We start from the raw sequence: 21,623 nt of genomic DNA, 5'->3' as shown, positions 1-21,623 counted from the left end.
GCCAAGGGAGCATGAAAGCAGAAGGTAATCTTATCACCCTACAGAAATCAGGGCAGCGTTAGTGAAATCTCTCAGCCTTGGGTGCTGAGTGGAACACTCCAAACAGGGCTTGTCTGTGACATTTCCCTAGACTATGAAGTGAATGATACCCTGGGGTTGTGCACTGTATACCCTTCACAACCATTATGGTGATCCTGGAAAGAACTCCTGGTGGCCTAAGATGAGCCTTAGGCCAAGGTTGAGGAAAAACTCTACTTACACAGATGATGGGATTTCCCCTGCATTGCTAACCACAATATCTGGCTTTGGTTCTGGCTTTTGGGGAGTAGCTGCCCGGCATGGAGGGTCTGGAGGCCTCACTGGGGGGCGGACGATGGTAGGCTTTTCTCCTGGAGGCCGCACTTTGCTGAAACTGTCAGAATCTCCTGAAAGAGAAAATTACTTGAATGGTTAGCCAAATGGAACACTATTCATGAACAGGCATCCAATACTGGAGTTATCTGCGCTACCTCCCTTAGCGTCCAACTATTTTTGGTCATAACAACTCTGGATTTCTTTTCTTTTTTTTTTTTTTTTTTTTTTGTAATTCTTCCAGCAGCTTAATCCTTCAGAAAGCCTATGTTTGAAACCCAGCTCTAGAACTTCTATTTGTGTGACCTAGGGTATGTAATATCAATCTGCTAAGTCTTAGTTACCTCATCTATATAATGAAGACCAATAATACATTATCTTACAAAGATATTAAAATTTTAATTAGGTACTAACATGTTTAGTATGAGCCTGGCACATAGTAGGTATTTAGGCAATATGTGATGATGAATTTGAATTTATTAAATTCATAATTACCCAAACTCAGGCCCTTTTTACTTAAGACATTGACTATCACAGCAGTCCCCTAACTTGCCTCCCTGCTTCTATGTCTCTGGTTTCCAGGTCAGTCAATATAAAATAAATATATATAATTTTTTTATGAAATGGATTTAGCAGGAGTTTTGGCAGGAGAGACACTGATGCACTCACACATTGCTGGTAGCACTGTACACTGGGCTTATTCTATTTACACAGGCATTAAGAATTCTGGAAAAATGTAGACGAAATGCAAAATCATACATATGAGATAGTTCATATTTGTTGATCGATTGGATCCATTTTGGGGAACAGGCCAAGGGAATTAACCACCAAAAAATAGGAAAAACAATTGACACAAAAACATTCTTCTTAATAGAAGAAACTTGGGCCCAACCACAAAGACTACACAAACCATTTTGTACAAGTACTTAACCAATACATATTATACATGAACTGACAAGGATTTGGGCCAGGTCAAAAAAGTATGTGCATTTAAGTGGAAAAAATCCACAAAAAGTACTCATGGCCTGATGAACACCATATGGAAATAGGCATATGTACAACTATGCAAGGTTGTTAGTTGGGGGGGGGTGCGGGGATGTTGGGGAGGGGAGCAAAGATGGTGGTGGAGTAGGACTCTAGTCTTTGCCCCTCAAACACAGCTAGATAATTATCAAATCTTTCTAAATACTCCAGAAATCACCCTGAAGACTGAAAGAACAAACTCCACAACTAAAAGGAGAGATGAAGCCACATCAAAGAAGGTAGGATGTGTGGACACATGGTTTGGGGGAGAAATGGATCACGGGTGCTGCAGAAGGGAGGGAGCCATGGTCGTGGAGAAAGGCAAGAGAGAGAGGAGCACACAGGGGAATGCACCCCCAAAACCATTGGCTGGGAAAATGAGAATGGCTGACTTTCATGAGTTCTTGCAACCAGGGGTGTTTAAAGACTGCTGTTTTAAAGCTTGGCATGTTTGGCTGTCATAGAGCCCTGAGGGAGCTTCCCTACTCCTGGAGAGAGGGCAGGCAAACAACCAAGGGGCAGCTGACATGGAAATAAGTGATCTGAAGACCACTTGGGGTACACAGAGGGGAGATAATTTGCTCTTCCTGGAGCACCACCCTGAGAGCAGAGTTAAGGGAGACACCTCTTTGGTGACAAAGGAGTTGGCTGGTGCCACTTTCCTCCCCCACCCCTTAATACAAACACAGAGCTACCTACAGAGGGCAGCTCTGCCCTTACACTGGCTGCCTAACTTGCTTACACCAAGTCCCACACTCTTGCGCTCTGGCACAACTGCTCTTCTCTGTCAAGCTCACCTCAATTCCAGCATGGTGGGCCCCTTCCCAAGACCGGCACAGGCCCCTGCCCACACCACATTCTTAAACCCTACAGTTTTAAAAGTCAACAGGCTTGAAGTAATGAGCATTTGGTGTTACATGCAACTGATGAATCACTAAATTCTACCTCTGAAATTAAAAATACAGAATAAGTTAATTAAATTGAATTTAAATAAAAAATTAAAAAAACAAACAAATAAGCATCTAATCAACTTTTATCTTTAATTTGGAAGATGCATTTGTGGTTAACAGTTGGAAAAATTAATTAAATTTTAATTAATTTAAAATTAATTTAATTTTTAATTATTTTTAATTAATTAATTAATTAAAAATTAATTAAACTATACTGGCCTTTTTGATTTGCCAAAATTATGGAGGGACCTGCTGGCATTTGAAAGGATAGGTCAATATGCTGGATAGTCCATACAAGGAAGAACTGTCTCACCAATCGATGTTTCTTGATGAGCACCTCGCCACAAGGTAGTTATACATACATTGGACATAATACTGTGGTACTGTACATAGATCCCTTTTTCTTTTCACTATTTTCATTAATGCTATTACATATAAAATTTATCTGGAAATGAGGAAGTCAATGACTTCCCATATAGATCCCTTTGGAGAAACTTATGTAAATGATCTGAATTGAAGAAACTAGAGAAACCCAAATATGGAAACAGAGTTTATTCAAAAAAACACTTAACTCCATTTTCTCCAGGCACTGTGCTGGGTGCCTTAGAGGGTGCAAAGATGAATAAGATATGGCTCTTGCTCTTAAAAAGAAAATAAAGTGAGCAGGCTTTGCTGGGATAGAGCCCAGAGAGCACTGTGCTGCTCCTGAAGAGAAGGCAGTATACAACAGGGAGTCAGATAGTGTGTAAACAGCAATCTGAAAAACCCCTGGGACATATGGTGGGGAGATTACTTGCTCTTCTTGGAGTGCTTCCCTGAGAGGCAGTGTGCATGGAGGCACTCCTCCAGGGACAAGCTAGCTGGCACCATTCCCCCGTCCCAGCCCCTCAGCATAAACAAAGAGCCACCTGCAGGAAGCACTACAGCACCAACACAAGCTGCCTAGTCTGCTTATACCAGGTCCCATACCACTGCTCTCTGGTGGTACTGCCCTTCTCAGTCAAGCTTGCATCAGTCACAGTGTGGTGGGCCCCTTCTGTAGAAGACCAAAGAAACCCCTGCTCACACCACATCTCCTGAATAGAAAGCTCTGCAGTGCTTCAGTTCTACTGGAAGTATTAGCTCTCATTTCACAAGCAGACCAGAGCACACATAGTTAAAACTTGCCACAGTTTGGCCAAGAACCAAACACTGCCCACTGCAGGCAAGGAGAACCTCTGAGGATGACTGGCCTGAAGGACAGAGCAGCCACAGCACAACAGCAGAGCACAGGGAGCACACACCAGAGACACTCCCTGAAGCTCTAGGCCATGGATACTGTATGGCCGCTTCTTCATAAAGCCATTACTCTCAGGAACAGGAAATATTACTGGCTTTTCTAACACAGAGAAGAAGATAGAGACTTAGGAAAAAATGCGAAGACAGGGGGATTTATCCCAAATGAAACAACAAGATTAGGTCACAGCTAGAGATCCAAGTGACACAGATATAATTACATGCCTGATGGAGAATTTAAAGCAACAGTCATAAGGATACTTGCTGGGCTTGAGAAAAGAATGGAAGACTTCAGGGAGGCCCTTACCACAGAGACAAAAGAGTTAAAAAAGAATCAGTCAGAAATGAAAACTGCAATAACTGAAATTGGAAACAGACTTGATGGAATGAACACAAGGCTGGAAGAAGCAGAAAAATGAGTAAGTGATGTAGAGGACAAAATAATGGAAAATAATGAAGCTTAACAAAAGAGAGAAAGAGAAATCATGGAACATGAGAATAAATTTAGGGAACTCAGTGACTCCATCAAATGTAATAACATTCATATTTTAGCAGTCCCAGAAGAAGAGAAAGGAGGGCAGAAAATTTACTTAAGCAAATCATAGCTAAAAACTTCCCTATCTGGAGAAGGAAACAGTTATTCAGATCTGGGATATACAGAAAACTCACATCAAAATCAACAACATCAGGCCAACACCAAAACATACTGTAATTAAATTTTCAAAATATAATGATTTAGAAAAATTCTTAAAGCATAGAGACAAAAGAAATCCCTAACTTACAAGGAAGACTCATAAGGCCAGCTGCAGATTTCTCAACAGAAACGTGGCAAGACAGAAGGGAGTGGAATGATGTACTCAAAGTGCTGAATGGGAACAATCTGCAGCCAAGAATACTCTATCTGGCAGGTTGTCATTCAGAATAGAAGGGGAGATAAAGAGTTTCCCAGACAAGCGAAAAATAAAGGAGTTTGTGACCACTAAAACATCCCTACAAGAAATATTAAAGGCAACTCTTTAAGTGGAAAGGAAAGACCAAAACTGACAGGGACAAGAAAGGATAAGAGAATATCTCCAGAAACAACGAACAAATAATGAAATGGCACTACATACATATCTATCACTAATTACTCTGAATGTAAACAGACTAAATGCTCCAATCAAAAGATATAAGCTGTCAGAATGGATAAAATAAACCCATCTATATGCTACCTACAAGAGACTCATTTTAGACCAAAAGACACCTGCAGATTGAAAAGGAGGGGATGGAGAAACTTTTATCTTGCAAAAGAATGTGAAAAGAAAGCCAGATTAGCAATACTTATATTGGACAAAATAGAGTTTAAACAAAGACTGTAACAAGAGATAGAGAAGGGAACTATATCATAATAAAGGGGGCAATCCAACAAGAAGGTCTAACAATTGTAAATATTTATGCCCACAACATGAGAGCACTGAAATACATGAAACAATTAATAACAAACATAAAGGAACTCATTGAGAGTAATAATATGAGACTTCAATACTCCCACTTACATCAATATACACCTCATCTAAGCAGAAAATCAACAAGAAAATCAACAAGAAAACAATGGCTTTGAATGACACCTTGGACCAGATGGATTTAACAGGTATATTCAGACCATTCCATCCTAAAACAGCACAAAATGCGTTCTTTTCAGGTGCACATGAGACATTCTCCAAAATAGATCACATACTAGGTCACAAATAAGGCCTCAACAAGTACAAAAAGACTGAGATCATTCCATGCATCTTTTCTGACCACAAGGCTATAAAACTTGAAGTCAACCACAAGAAAAAATTTGGAAAGAACACATGGAGATTAAACAACATGCTATCGAACAATGAATGGGTCAACCAGGAAATTAAGGATAAAATTTAAAAAATACATGGAAACAAATGAAATGAAATGAAAATGAAAACATGATGGCCCAAAACCTTTGGGATACAGCAAAAGTGGTCATAAGAAGGAAGTAGACATAGGAATACAGGCCTACCACAAGAGGCAAGAAAAATCTCAATTAACTACCTAACATTAAAATTAAAGGAGCTAGAGAAAGAACAACAAACAAAGCCTAAAGCCAGGAAGAAGGAAGGAAATAATAAAGACTAAAGCAGAAATTAATGAAACAGAACCTAAAAAACAGCCAATAAAACAGATCAATGAAAGCAGGAGCTGGTTCTTTGAAAAAAATAACTAAATTGATAAACCTCTAGCCAGACTTACCAAAAAGAAAAGAGAAAGGACCCAAATAAATAAAATCACAAATGAGAAAGGAGAAATAACGACCAACACCACGGAAATACAAGCAATTAGAATATTATGAAAAACTATATGCCAGCAAATTGGACAACCTGGAGGAAATGGATACATTCCTAGAAACATATAAATGACGAAAACTGAAACAGGAAGAAATAGAAAGCTTCAACAAACCGATAACCAGCAAAGAAATTGAATCAGTAATCAAAAATCTCCCAACAAATAAAAGTCCATGGCCAGATGGCTTCCCAGGGGAATTCTACCAAACATTTAAAGAACAGTTAATACCTATTCTTGTCAAACTATTCCAAAAAATAGAACTGGAAGAAAAACTTCTAAATTCATTCTATGAGGCCAGCATTACCCTGATACCAAAACCAGATAAAGACTCCATTAAAAAGGAGAACGAGAGGCCAATATCCCTGATGAATACGGATGCAAAAACTCTCATTCAAATACCAGCAAACCAAATCCAACAGTACATTAAAAGAATCATTCACCAGGATCAACTGGGATCTATTCCTGGGCTGCAAGGGTGGCTCAATATTCAACAATCAATCTACGTGATATACCACATCAATAAAAGAAAGGTAAAGAACCATATGATCCTTTCAATAGATGCAGAAAGAACATGTGACAATGTACAACACCCATTCATGATAAAAAAAAAAAAAACCCTCAACAAAGTAGGGTTAGAGGGACCCTCTAACATACCTCAACATAATAAAGGCCATATATGAAGAGCCCACAGCTAATATCATCCTCTATGGGGAAAAACAGAGCTTTTCCTCTATGGTCAGGAACAAGACAAGGGATGTCCACTCTCACCACTGTTACTTAACATAGCACTGGAAGGCCGAGCCACAGGAAGCATACAACAAAAGAAATAAAAGGCATCCAAAACGCCAGGAAGAAGTGAGATGTTCACTGTTTGCAGATGACATGACACTCTATATAGAAAACTCGAAAGGCTCCACCCCCAAATTGCTAGAACTCATACAGGAATTCAGCAAAGTGGCAGGATATAAAATCAATGCACAGATGTCAGTTGCATTTCTATACACTAGCAATGAGGCAGAAGAAAGACAAATCAAGGACTTGATCCCATTTACAATTGCACCAAAACCATAAGATACCTAGGAAGAAACCTAACCAAAGAGGTAAAAGATCTGTACTCTGAAAACTACAAAACACTGATGAAAGAAATTGAAGATGACACAAAGAACTGGCAAAATGTTCCATGCTCATGGGTTGGAAGAACAAATTTTGTGAAAAATCTATATTGCCCAAAGCACTCTACACATTTAATGCAATCCCTATCAAAATAACAACAGCATTTTGCACAGAGCTAGAATAAACAATCCTAAAATTTGTATGGAACCGCAAAAGACCCCAAATAGCCAAAGCAATACTTGAAAAAGAAAAGCCAAGCTGGTGGCATCACAATTCTGGACTTCAAGTTATATTACAAATCTGTATTGATCAAAACAGTATGGTACTGGCACAAAAATAGACACATAGATCAATGGAACAGAATAGAAATCCCAGAAATGAACCCACAACTGTATGGTCAATTAATCTTCGACAAAGCAGGAAAGAATATTCAATGTGAAAAAAGACAGTCTCCCCAACAATTGGTGTTGGGAAAAGTGGACAGCCACATGCAAAAGTATGAAACTGGACCACTTTCTTACACCATACACAAAAATAAATTCAAAATGGATAAAAGACCTAAATTTGTGATACACGGAAGCATTAAAATTCTAGAGAACACAAGCAGTAACCCCTTTGACATTGGCCATAGCAACTTCTTACTAGATATGTCTCCTGAGGTAAGGGAAACAAAAGCAAAAATAAATTTTGGGACTTCATCAAGATAAAAAGCTTCTGCACAGTGAAGGAAATAACCGACAAAGCTGAAAGGCAACCTACAGAATGGGAGAAGATATTTGCAAATGACATATCCAATTAAGGGTTAGTATCCAATGTATATAAAGAACTTATAAAACTCAACACCCAAAAAACAAATAATCCAGTTAAAAAAATGGGCAGAAGACATGAAAAGTCATTTTTCCAAAGAAGACATCCAGATGGCCAACAGACACATGAAAAGATGCTCAACATCACTCATCAGGGAAATGGAAATCAAAACTACAATGAGATACCATCTCACATATGTCAGAATGGCTAAAATCAACAACACAAGAAACAACAGAGGTTGGTGAAGATGTGGAGAAAGGGGAACGCTCTTGCAATGTTGGTGGGAATGCAAACTGGTTCAGACATGCTGGAAAACAGTATGGAGGTTCCTTAAAAAGGTATAAATAGGGGCACCTGGGTGGCTCAGTCATTAAGAGTCTGCCCTCGGCTCAGGTCATGATCCCAGGGTCCTGGGATCGAGCCCCACATCGGGCTCCCTGCTCGGTGGGAAGCCTGCTCCTCCCTCTCCCACTCCCCTTGCTTGTGTTGCTGCTTTCGCTCTCTCTCTGTCAAATAAATAAATAAATAAATAGATAAATAAATAAATAAATAAAATCTTAATAAAAAAGGTAAAAATAGAACTTCACTATGATCCAGCAATTGCAGCACTAGGTATTTACTGAAAGAATACAAAAATACTAATTCAAAGGGATACCTGCACCCCGATGTTTATAGCAGCATTATCTACAATAGCCAAAATATGGAATCAGCCCATTTCTGACTGATGAATGGATAAAGAAGACGTTGTGTGTGTACATACACACACACACACACACACACACACACACAATGGCATATTATTAGTCATTAAAAAGAATGAAATCTTACCATTTGCAACTACTTGGAGATAGAGAGTATTATGCTAAGGGAAATAAGTCAGTCAGAGCAAGACAAATACCTTATAATTTCACTCATATGTGGAATTTAAGAAACAAATGAATATGAGTGGGAGAAGAGAGAGGAAAACCTGGAAACAGACTCTTAATTTACAATTAATACAATTAATTTACAATATACAATATTCCATTGTGTGTGTATGTGTGTGTGTGTGTATATATATATACACACACATGAAGATATCACATCTTTTTTTTCCAAGTTTTTCTTTAAATTCCAGTTGGTTAATATACAGCATAATATTAGTTTCAGGTGTATAATTTAGTGATTCAACACTTACATAGGACACCCTCTGCTCATCACAAGTGCAAGACCAAATGATAGTTGTCAGAGGGGAGGTGGGTGGGGGGATATGTTAAACTGGTGATGGGGATTAAGTTTTGCACTTGTTGTGATGAGCAGAGGGTGTCCTATGTAAGTGTTGAATCACTGAATTGTACACCTGAAACTAATATTATGCTGTATATTAACTGGAATTTAAAGTAAAACTTGGAAAAAAAAGATATGATATCTTTATGTGTGTGTGTATATATATATATATATATACATATATACACACACACACACAATGGAATATCGTATATATTATATTATATTATATTGTATATATACACAATGGAGTATATATGTATACATATATATACAATATTTTATATATATATATATACACACACACACACACACACAATGGAATATTACTCACCCATAATAAAGAACTAAATCTTGCTCTTTTCAATGATGTGAATGGAGCTACAGAGTACTATGGTAAGCAAAATAAGTCTGTCAGAGAAAGGCAAATACTATGAATTCACTAATATGTGGAATTTAAGAAACAAAACAAATGATCATAGGGGAAAAATGTGAGTTGCACACCAAGAAACAGACTCTTAACTATAGAGAACTGATGGTTACCAGAGGGGAGGTAGGGGGGTTGGGTAAATAGGTGGTGGGGATTAAGGAGTGCCCTTGTTTCGTTTTAAGATTTTATTTATTGGGCGCCTGGGTGGCTCAGTCGTTAAGCGTCTGCCTTCGGCTCAGGTCATGATCCCAGGGTCCTGGGATGGAGTCCTACATCGGGCTCCCTGCTCGGCGGGAAGCCTGCTTCTCCCTCTCCCACGCCTCCTGCTTGTGTTCCTGCTCTCGCTCTCTCTCTCTCTCTGTCAAATAAATAAATAAAATTTTAAAAAAAGATTTTATTTATTTATTTGACAGAGTGAGAGAGCACAAGCTGGGGGAGCAGCAGAGGGAGAAGCAGGCTCCCTGCCGAAAAGGGAGCCTGATGTGGGGCTCAATCCCAGGACCCTGGGATCATGACTTGAGTCAAAGGCAGACACTTAGCAACTGAGCCACCCAGGCACCCCTGGAGTGCGCTTGTTGTGATGAGCGCAGGGTGTCGTACGTAAGTGTTGAATCACTAAATTGTTCACCTGAGACAAATACTATACTGTATGTTAACTAACTGGAATTTAAATAAAAACTTAAAAAATTGAGGAGAAAAATATTGTTGGTGATTTTGATATTTCTTGATTTTTTGTTTAGTACATCTTTATAGTCTCAATTTTTCTTCTATAAAATTTTAAAGTAAATATAAAAAATATTAACTTTAATCTATGTAATACTGTTAAAAGGTTTACCCTAAGTATTTTAACATCATTTTTCTTCTTGAAGATCATACAGTAGCTATAAAATGTATAGGATATTGTGGATCACCACATCAAAAACTAATGATGTATTGTATGGTGACTAACATAATAAAATTTAAAAAATTAAAAAAAAAAGGATTTCATACTCTAAAAAAAAATGTATAGGATAAAGTTCAAATTCTTTACTATAAATTCAAGGCCCTCTATGAGCTGCTCCCAAATTATAATCCCAGGCAGCAAATCTGGACTTTATCTTCCAGCTCTACTCTAGTCAAACTGGTCTCCTAATTGCCCTATCAAAGCAAGCCCTTGATTCTTTTTTTAAAGATTTTATTTATTTATTTGAGAGATAGAGCATGAGCAGGGGGGAGGGCAGAAGCAGAGGGAGAAGCAGACTCCCTGCTGAGCAGTGAGCCCAATGTGGGATTTGACCCCAGGACCCTGGGATCATGACCTGAGTCAAAGGCAGATGCTTACTGACTGAGACACCCAGGCACCCTGCCAGCCCTTGATTCTTACTTCTAGGTGAGCTGGTATGGTATGGTGGAAAGTACTGAAAGTTTGGAGTTGGGTAGTCCTGATTTTGAGGCCTTGTTCTGCTACTTCCAAGCTATTGGACTCTGGGCAGTTATTTCCCCTTTTTGACCATCAGTGTCTTCATCCAGGAAGTGGGTATAATAACCTCTCCCCACCAGGTGATTGTAAGGACTAAATAAGCCTATTGACAGTGCCTAGCATATATGAGGAGTAAGTAAGTGTTAGACTCTGTTTTGCTTCCTGCCTGATATATGCCCCAGTTCTCATGTCTTATCTGTACTGTAACCAACCCTCAAAACAGCTCAGATTTCACCCCTCTGAACAGTTCTGGTGACATAGGTGATTTCCATCCATATAAACACTCATGAAGTACTTATATATTGCCTTGTGGGTTTTTTTAATTCCTCCAGCTAGCCAGCCATTCTGGTGAGGGACACAGATATGAAAAGAGATAATGATAATACAGTATGATTGGTATTCTAATGGAGGAATTATTTGTGTACACACATACAAATTCTGTCTCCCCATCTAGACTGTATCTTATATTTCTGAACATGACATTCCCCTTAGCACCAGGCTGGGTACACAGAATTGCAGCTAAAAAATGACCAAAATTATAATAATAATCTGATTTTTCTAACACACTTTATACCATTCAAAGCACTCTTCCAGATAACTATTTGATGTTCACAATAATCTTGGGAGAGAAACAGTGATGGGTCTTATCTTCTTCATTTCATAGAGAACAAAATTGAGGTTCAGAAAGACAAACTAATTCAAGTCACGTAGTTAGGTAAGTGATAGAGTGAGGGTTGAAACTCCTATCTCTTGTTTCTGCATCCACTGTTTTTCCTAGTGCCTGCTGTTTTGTTATTATTAGTCATATAAAAATTATAAATGGTAAAAATAATAGTAATGGTAATAAAATAGCTGGTAAAAATTTTGGCTTTTATTGAACACCTGCTCTATTCTAGATGTTAGGATACTATACTCAGTATTTTATGCATACATTCTCATTTAACATGGGTTATAACCTTCCAAGGTAGAAAGTATTATTCCTATTCTACAGTTGTGAAAACAGAGACACAGAGATAAGAAGTAACCTCATAGGTAATTGGTAATAGATTCAGATACATCTGATTTCTGAAGTCCAGGTAGTCCCAAGTACCAGTGGTTTTCAACCTTGGCTATACATTGGGAACATGAAAATCATATAGTATCTGGACCCAATCCCCAGAGATCCTAGTTTAATTGAATAGGGTAGGACTTGGGTATGGGTATGTTTAAAAGTTCCCCAGGTGGGACACCTGGGTGGTGCAGTTGGTTGAGCATCCAACTCTTGGTTTCAGCTCAGGTTGTGATCTCTGGGTTGTGAGATCAAGCCCTGCGTCAGACTCTGCTCTGGGTGTGTACTCTGCTTGAGTTTCTCTCTTCCTCTGCCCCTCTTCCCCTGCACTCTTTCTCTGAAATAAATAAATAAATCTTAAAACAAAAACAAAAAGTTCCCCAGGTGATGCTATGTGTAGCCAGAGTTAGGAACCACTAGGCCACATAATGCTAACTTGGTCACTGCAGATCAAAATGACCAGAGCTGATAATGCTGTTCCATTTCAAATGGATAGTGGAGGGGGTGTTGGACAGGAAGAGTATGCTGTGGTCAAACCAGAAAATACTTCTACCCAAACCTGGGTCCGTCTTAGGGCGATTGCTTTTCTTGATAAAAGAACCAGATGATGCCTCCTAAAATATGAATCCCATTTCTTTCCAACTTACAGCCAAATCCAAATGGACATCAACCCAAGGCCTTGGAAAACAAACATTAGGCTCTTTATTGATGATTCATTACAAGTCAAACTTTGAAGTCACAGCAAAGGGATTTCTTGGTTAAAACACCCCAGTGATGTTCTCTCTTATTCCAATTTGCCACAGTAAAACCACAATATCAAACTGAGGAGGCAGAGATGGAAGAGTAATATAACTGGGAGTCAAGAGACCTAGATTCCAGTCTTAATACTAAAACAAACTTGCTGTGTAACCTTGACAAGATCATTTCAATAGCTGTGCAACGTGGACTTGGACTGTTTTACAGATCAATGGGTTCATGATATAAGTCTATAGACCTATATCTCTCCCTGCTGACTTTTAAATGCTGCTTTTGGAGTATTTTAGAAGCCAGTTCTGATGATGTACTTAACCAGCTTGAAAAAAATCTCTTGATAGATAGATTTAGATTTAGACTCCATAGTTCAGTGTTGCCTGCAGAATAAACTCAATCATTTTTAACCTGGAAGTCACTATCCTCTTCCACTTGGCTTCAACTGATCTTTCTGATCTAGCTTTCCACCATTTCTCTTCACATATGCTACAGTCCACACAAACAGTATTATTTGTTGTTCCATATACATGTTTCACAATTGATCATATGTTCCCCAGATTCCCTTTACCCTATTCCCAAACACCTAAATTTACATCATCTATCAAGATTCAGCTTAAGTGCTCCAAGCCTAAGATGCTCCAAATTCTTTTCTCTGACTCCTCAGGCACTAATCATCTTGTACTTTGAATCAGGGCTCTTTGTTTTGGTGGCTCTATGTCCCCTATTAGAATGGAAGCAAGATGATAGCAAGATCCAGGTGGGATTCATCTCTGTAGTCACCAAAAGTCCAAGTAAATTGCTTTGCACATAACTGGTATTCCATAAATATTTACTGAGTAAAGAAAAATGTAGTTCAGTCCATTAGAAGACAACATAAAGAGATTTTCTTTTTTAAGTTCCCAGTTGCGACATCTTTGACACACACACAAACATGATATGGCCAAATTTCAGGGCTATTCTGGAACCTAAATTGAAAGACACGCTGTGTTTCTTGAGGGCTTTTGTGCCCAGCCTTATGCTCTTACAAGTGATATGATACAGACTTTGCCCTCCAGGGGCTTAAAACAGAATTGGACAATGAAGTCATACATTTAGAAAACAATTGTGAATACTGTAACTCAGCATCCACATTAAAGGGTCAAACTTGAATGTCAGAAGAAATGAGGTAAGGTAGAGTTCCCTGGGGCAGAACTGTCAGGAAGCTTCATGGAAGGAACAGGACTTGAGGTAGACCTTGAGGGATGGCGAAATATCCTTCCTTGTCTCTTCCCCTCAACAATGGTCCTCCTCTTTCTCAGTATTTGGCATGGTCAGAAAGTTTGAGGGTGGAAAAAGTAGCTCTGAGCTCTTAGATGTCATCTATGTTTGAGGCTTCAGCTTCTCACACGCTCCAAAATACAAAAGAATAAACATGTACCATCTTCTTTGGCTGCCAGTTTCCTGAGAGGTTGTTGCCCATCCAGTAGCAATATCATTTTTTGAACTTCTATTGTATTATTGCATAAATGTTTTGTATACCTAATCTTACTTTATACCCACAAAAAATGTTTCTTACAATGTAAGCATTGTCCCCATTTACAGTTAATAAAACTGGCTCAAAGAAGTTAAGTTTATCTAAGATTATGTAGCTAGTACTTAGCTTCCTATAAAAGCAAAACAATTGCTACCACTTACTGAGTACTCACTACGTGCCAAGCAAATGGATGCCTCATTCCATTGTTGTAACAATCCTATGGGCATAATTATTATCTTCATTTTACAAATAAGAAAACTAAGACTCAGAGAGGTTGTGGCTTGCCAAAGGTCCCACAGCTCTGAGGCAGAGCTAGGATTCAAAATCCTATCTCGGAGACTGAAGCTTGTCACATCTGAGACTTCACTAAGCCTTCTGAGCCTATGATCTTTCTACCAAACTGTACTTCCTCTTAATTTCTTTTTAACTTTGGTCCACACCTGACTTTTACTACAAATTTTACCTCCCTCTCCAGCCCAACCTCTTCTCTCCCTCCACATTCTCTGTAAAATGACTATAACCAATCTTAGCACTTGTTGATTTCTTAGTACCTCATGGCTATCAGTCTTCAACCTTAAACAACTTTCTCCCACCTTTTCTTATATCCATCTACATCAAATCTGAAAGCACGGTAAGGGGAGGTTCTTTCTCCTTGTACATTCCCCCAGTTTTCTAGAATCATCTCTTACTTTCTATGAAATTCTGCCATGCTCACCTGAAAGCCTCTCTTCTCCTGTAGCCACTAATTACTCTTTTGGATCACTTGGGAGTTAGGCTCCAGGAAAGGCAGAGCATGAAAACCAAACACAGTAGATTACTAAAGCATAATGAATCCAAACAAGCAAATGTGGATAAAGGCCAGCACAGCCAATTATTTCAAGGACAGGTCTGTTTCTAATGCTTCTGGAGCTGATGCAAATGCTACTCACTGCAATAGTTAACCCAGTGGAGAATTGATGGCCCTGTAGCTGAGCAAGGCCTTACAAGCACTCTTTCTCCAAACCCTAGAACACACCATCAGAATGTAGTCTTTTCTCTCTGGTCAAGACAGAGGAAAGAGTTAAGAAGGGATCCTAAACACATGTATTATAGGCTTCCAGTGTGGATATATGCTTCACTTTTATCTCAGAACCCAAGGCAGAGTGAAGCGCTCCTTGCCCCATGCTCCAACAGGAATTTATTCTCACCCCCGTCAGAACATGGGTCATACTGGACTGGGACTGGTTGCTTACATGCCAGCCTCACCATCCTCTGCCCTCTGGAGGGCAGGGACCATGCATGGCCTTTCATCTTTTTCTCTCCCACTGCATAGCACTATGCCCGAATAAATGAACAAATGCATGTAAGTAGATCTCTTCCCCACCCTACTCTCAAAAGGAACATCCTAAGTCCCTTTGTAGAAACTACACAAAAGCCCTCTCCAAAGCCAGGCCTGGTTAGAAGCAGTGCTGTCAAAGGAGGGCAGGATATTGGCTTGTATAATTTTGCTCTCCTAAAAGCTAATGCTTTTTAGAAAATAGAAAGGACAAAGTAGCTAAAGCTGTTTAAGAAATAAAAATGTGATACTCAAAAGAAGCCAAGGTTCAAGCTCTGTCTCCATATCTTACAACGTGGGTGACTCTGGGAAGTTGTTTCACTTCTCTGAGCCTCAGTTTTTCCTTAATGGGGAAATAAACGTGAAATGAGGGGAAAAACCTATCTCATAGGTCTATCACAATAGAATACAATAGAAAAAGAGAAAGCATCTAGTTCTATGTCTGGAAAAAAAAGAGTCCTTGACTAAATTATATCAGCAAACAATACTGATTTTTATTGTAAGTTGATTGCCATGGAACAATGCAATTTAACATGCACCTTGTGTGTGCTATTTTTAATTGCTAAGGAAAAATGTAAAGAATATCAAGTCCACTCAAATGTTGGATTGATACAAGGGATGGAGATGGGAGACATGAGAGTGGCACAGTAAGTAAGAAGTTGCTACGGCTAATGTCAAAGAGGTTTCTGCCTGTGTTTTCCTCTAGAATTTTGATGGTTATAGCAGCATTATAAACAGTAGCCAAATTATGGAAAGAGCCTGAATGTCCATTGATTGATGAATGGATAAAGAAGTCATGGTATATGTATACAATGGAATATTACTCAGCTATCAAAAAAATGAAATCCTGCCATTTCAATAATGTGGATGGAGCTAGAGTGTATTATGCTAACCGAAATAAGTCAGTTAGTCAAAGACAAGTACCATATGATTTCACTCATTATGTGGAATTTAAGAAACAAAACAGATGAACATACGGGGAAACAAAGAGAGAGGCAAACCATAAATCAGACTCTTAACTATAGAGGACAAACTGAGGGTTGCTGCAGGGCAGGTGTGTGTGGGGGATGGGCTAAATGGGTGATGGATATTACGGAGGGCACTTGTGATGAGCACTGGGTGTTATATTTAAGTGATGAATCACAAAATGCTACTCCTAAAATGAATGTTACACTGTATGTTAACTAACTGGAATTTAAATAAAAACTTGAAAAAAAAAACCAGCAAAGAGGCAGAAGTTTAGCTGATTTTCCACCAAGGCCAGAACCACTACCTCAGTTCTGATTTCTGTGGCTAAGGCTGGAGGCATAGGGCTTTGAAAAAAGCTGCATCACCCTAGCCTGTTGCTGACTGATTTAAGACAGAAAGCAAAAGCAGGCAATGATGTGGCCCAAACTTAGATAGGTTGGCTGATACTTGACAGCAAGATCAGTACTTTCATTGACTGAAACTGTTAGTTGCTGCCAGAAGTCTGGAGCAGGACTGTGGAGGAAGGGGAAGGGGGAATGCCTCTGGAATTTAACTTTGCAGTAGATGATGGTTAGGGAGGGCTGTTACTGTGTGTGCTAAACTTACAGGATCTGGCTGACCTCAAGACTTGGCAGCAGGCAAAACAAACTTCACTGTGATGAATATAACTTGAGTTACCCAACTCTCTAACAGATTGATGTGAAGGTCAACACATGACTTATAAATTGAAGTTGTGTCCACATAGAAGTCTGGTCTTAATTGGCTATTTCCTTGAATAGGCAAATCTTAAGAAGGGCAAGGGCAGAGAAAGGGAATTAATAACATATTTTGAATACTGATTACATGGCAGATATTTTGTTATTTTTTTTAACCTTAGCAATAATTCTGTGGGATGAGCTGTTTCTATTTATAGGAGATATAGATATAGATAGATATAGAAACCAAGGTGTGCAGATTTTAAATAACTTAACTATTAATCATACAGACAAATGCATCACTGGGTCAAGCCAAAGAATTCACAGAGTCAGTTACTTAGTGGAAATCTTATCAGACCCCCATAGAATAGCTTTTATTGAATTGTGCTCTGAGACAATGCAATCAGCCCATATTGAGGTTTTTATATGCAACAATCCTTGAGAGAAAATGCTTCTTAGAAATATTCTCTGGCTTCAAAAATGGATGAGTTGTGCTTTTTTGAACAACTTGCTTGTTGTTACCTTAAGAGCATGGATTTACATGACTATTAAGTTCTTTCGCTTTTCATTTTCTCTAGAAAGTTTGGAGCCAAATCTGTGACACTGTTCCAGCAAGTGTGTAAGGCTTCATAGCAAACATTTTGTGTACTAACTCCATTCTTTCCATATCCCTACTATCCTACCTTTTTTCCCTCTCTTGGCTTCATTTTTTCTCACCTGTACTCTCTAGAATCTAAGGCAGAAGTCAGCAAGCATTTTCTGTAAAGTATCAGATAGCTAATATTTTAGGACTTGTAGGCCATAAGATCTCTGTTGCTACTACTTAATTCTGCTGTTTTAGTGTGAAAGTAGCTTTAGACAATATGTAAATGAGGTGTTGTGTTTCTGTTGATGGGTACAGAAATTTTAATTTCATATAATTTTCATGAGTCATGACATATTATTTTTCTTTTGATATTTTTCAGTTAAGGCCATAGTTCGCTAAGCCCTGATATAAGCCTCAAGAGAGTAGGGACCTTGTATCTCTTATTCATTCTTATGTCCTTAATGCCTAGGATAGGGCCAGGCACACAACAAGTACTCAATAAATACTTGTTGAATAAATTATTCTTACTATTTTTAAGTTCCTGTATTTTCTATATTGTGAAAGCCTTAAATTCTTTCTGGAACAGGACAGGATAAAAAACAAGGCACATTTTTAGAAGGGCATCTAGCTAGAAAGTAAAAGAGCCACAATTTGGGTCTGAGCCTTTCTGATATCAAAGTCCATATTCTGTCCATTATATCATATTATCATCATAGAATTATGTACTGCCCTCCAGATACTCTCTGGATTAGCCCCAACCTCCAAACATGAGTCTCCAATTAAATTTACCAAAGTAAGCCACATCTTGAATTTGTAATTTAAAAAGTCCAGAGTTTTGCAGAAGTTGTGTCCCTTTGTCCCTATCTTGGCTAATCTGAAAAGTGAGAATGAGAAACCATCAGTTCACCAATTTCAAAGCTTCTTATACAAAGGAAAAGTGATAGTTCTGCCTTATTGGAAATAACACAGGCTTTGTTACCTGCCAGACTTGATAAGATTGAGATCCCAGCTCTGCTAGTTAGTAACTGTGAATCTTTGGCAAGTCACTTAGCTCTAGGATCCCCAGCTTTCTAGTAGAAAAAAAAAAAAAACAGTAATACATTCTTCACAGTAAGGTTGTGAGGATCGGAAATAATTTGTCAGTACCTAGTACAGTGCCAGGGACACAGCAGATACTTAACGGCAACAGCAGCAATAATAATATTGATAAAAACATCATTATTATTAATTTATTCTACAATGAGTGCTTACCTTGTGACAGTCAAGCATTGTCTAAGCACTTGGGATATAGAAGTAAATAAAATAGGCCCCAAATCCCCACCCTCATTAAGTTTACACTCTAGTGATTATTGTGAATGGCTTTTATGTTCTTACCCACCATTCCAATATTGGTGGTAGTAAACTGGAAACAAATCCCTACTTAAATATCTCCAACCTCAGAAAGATATTAGGGTGCAAAATAGTTGGTTTCAATTCTGATTCCAATGAGATTCCCAAGCACTTACCCTCCTTGTGGTGAGCCAGGGGTCGAGGAGCTGGTCTCTTTATGTGGAAAGAGGGGGCTTTGGTGGGCCCAGAGCCTGGCACAGGTCCATTGGTGGCCTTTGGTATGGCCTTGGTCCCTCCATCCTGCAGCCTAGACACCAGCTTCCCCACATCCACTTCAGGACAGGACTCCAACTTGCCATCTGAAACAGGCCTGCTACTTGGAGACTTCCTCCCAGTGTCAGCTTCTCCACTCCTCTGAATAGGCAGTTTGGGGTATTGTGGTAGCTTGGGGGGTTCCATACTGCTGGCGATAATACCATTGGGTGTTTGATGTTGGATTTCATCTAGGAAAAGGTGGTGCAAAGAGGGAAGATTAAAGCTAACTTCATTACCATTTCATTTTTATACACGCACACATAATATTGAAAAATTTTATACATTGTCAATGGAGCTATTATTGTGGAACAAATCACTGATATCTCGCAAAATCAGTCTCTATCTAGCCCAATTCATGTGGAGTCACAGATCCCATAAAATAGGGAATTCAGTTCAAGATGCGAGTTTGATTTTCACCACCACAATTTAGTAAAACCATAATATACCAAGATGCTTTATTAAAAGGGATATGTAATTTAAAAGGAACTTAAGAGTCCCCAATTATAATTCTCTTCTTTTCAAAGAGACACCAGTTAATCCTTAATGATTTCTATTTCTCTCAAAAGTAATTTGTTAAAATCTCTCAAATTTAAAGTTAATAAACTTAACAGAATTTAACTTCATTCTCCATCCTCATAAAGAAACCTCCAACTAGCCATGTTCTTCCCTTAGCTTTTGTGGTCCACAATTTTCTGTGACAATAGTACCTACTTTTCAGTTGTTCTGAGTCTTACTTAAAGCTTTGAGACTCTTAGGAGAGCCAAGGATACTCTCCCTAGACAAATTAACCCACACAAATACATGAAAAATTTTAAAAACTAATTTTAAGAGATTCATAGAGTCCCTTAAAGCTGTTCATCCTTGATTGAAAACTCCTGCTGTAAGGAAACTGTCACCTTTCTTCATAATAGAAAACCTAGATCAGAGTGTAGTGGTTAAGAATAGAGGTTCTGTTTGGCCAAATGAGACTTGAGAAACATGTTGAGCAGTTATAATACATATATCTTGTTGAATCCTGATTTTTAAAAAAATGATGGAGAATTTAAACATTGACTAGATAGTGATCTTAAGGAATTACTGTTTGTTTTGTTTTCTTTCAGGTATGATTATGGTATCGTAATTTTGGCTTTAAAGTCCTTATCTTTTAGAGATGTATACTGAAACATTTATGGATGAAATGACATACATGTGTCTTAGTTGGGGATGTGGGTAGGGGTACAGATGAAACAAGAACGGACATAATGGGTGGTAAATGTTGAAGCTGGGTGATAGGCACATGGGGAGTACATTATACTGTTTATTTTTTTTTAACTTTGGCTTATGTTTTAAACTCTCCATAGTAAAATGTTAAAAGAAATGCAGGCTTTGGAGTCAGATAGCCAGGTCTGAATCTCAGTTCTGCTTCTTATCAACTGTAGGACCTTGAGCAAATTCATAATCTCTCTATACCTCAAGTTTTCTCCTCAATAAAATGGGAATAATAATAGTACCTACTTCATGAGGTTGTAGTGAGGGTTACATGAGATGGTATACTTATTTCAGTGCCTGGGACATAATAAACACTCTGTAATTGTTAGTTATTACTTATGCTATTATGCTCTAAGAGGGCAGTGAGGTAAGAGTTTTTATGTGGGAAGGAAGGGCTAAGTTTTGCTGCAAAGACTTTTTTCCCCAGAGAACTTTCTTCTCCTTGAGAACCTGTCACCAATCAGTGCTGCCACCATTATAGGGATCAGGGCCAAAAGGATTCCCTCTATAGTTTCCTTACTCTGTAGCAAGGTAGGTATATAGCCCTGCTTTTATTAACCCTACCACAATTGCCATAAGACTAGAACATTCAAACAAAAATTTACCAAAGGCTCACAAATAATAGTAGGGACATAAGCACAAAAGAGCCACATAACTAGATCACGTGCTTCCAGGACATGCTTATGGCAGAGGCCACCTGTAAACCTCTAGCATTCAGGAGTAACCTTAAGCACATTTACCCTTTCAGAACAATGAAGTGAACAGTGACATGAATTTCTTCTCTCACATGCTTTAGGCCCAACATCTCAGTTACATGTTTCTATTTGAATACTTTCTTCTA

The 21,623-nt window shown here is 38.6% G+C and overlaps 1 protein-coding gene across 2 annotated transcripts in view; it reads right to left on the bottom strand.

The window, feature by feature from the left end:
* OPHN1 (oligophrenin 1) overlaps positions 1–21,623 on the bottom strand; it is a 486,250-nt gene that overhangs the window by 8,908 nt on the left and 455,719 nt on the right. Inside the window, exons 20-21 of one of the 2 annotated variants that reach the window (XM_028126580.2) lie at positions 19,396–19,722; positions 260–425 (exon numbers count right to left, since the gene is read on the bottom strand). In XM_028126580.2, the coding sequence (XP_027982381.2) occupies positions 260–425; positions 19,396–19,722 (493 nt within the window). The remainder of the gene's footprint in view (positions 1–259; positions 426–19,395; positions 19,723–21,623) is intronic. The other variant, XM_088028996.1, reaches the window with a different exon arrangement.

Source organism: Eumetopias jubatus, unplaced genomic scaffold (genome assembly GCF_037043125.1).
Source record: "Eumetopias jubatus isolate StellerSeaLion01/CBP00866 unplaced genomic scaffold, mEumJub1_p1.0 scaffold_11, whole genome shotgun sequence".
NCBI classification, from domain to species: Eukaryota; Metazoa; Chordata; class Mammalia; order Carnivora; family Otariidae; genus Eumetopias; species Eumetopias jubatus.
This window is presented reverse-complemented; position numbering and strand designations above follow the sequence as displayed.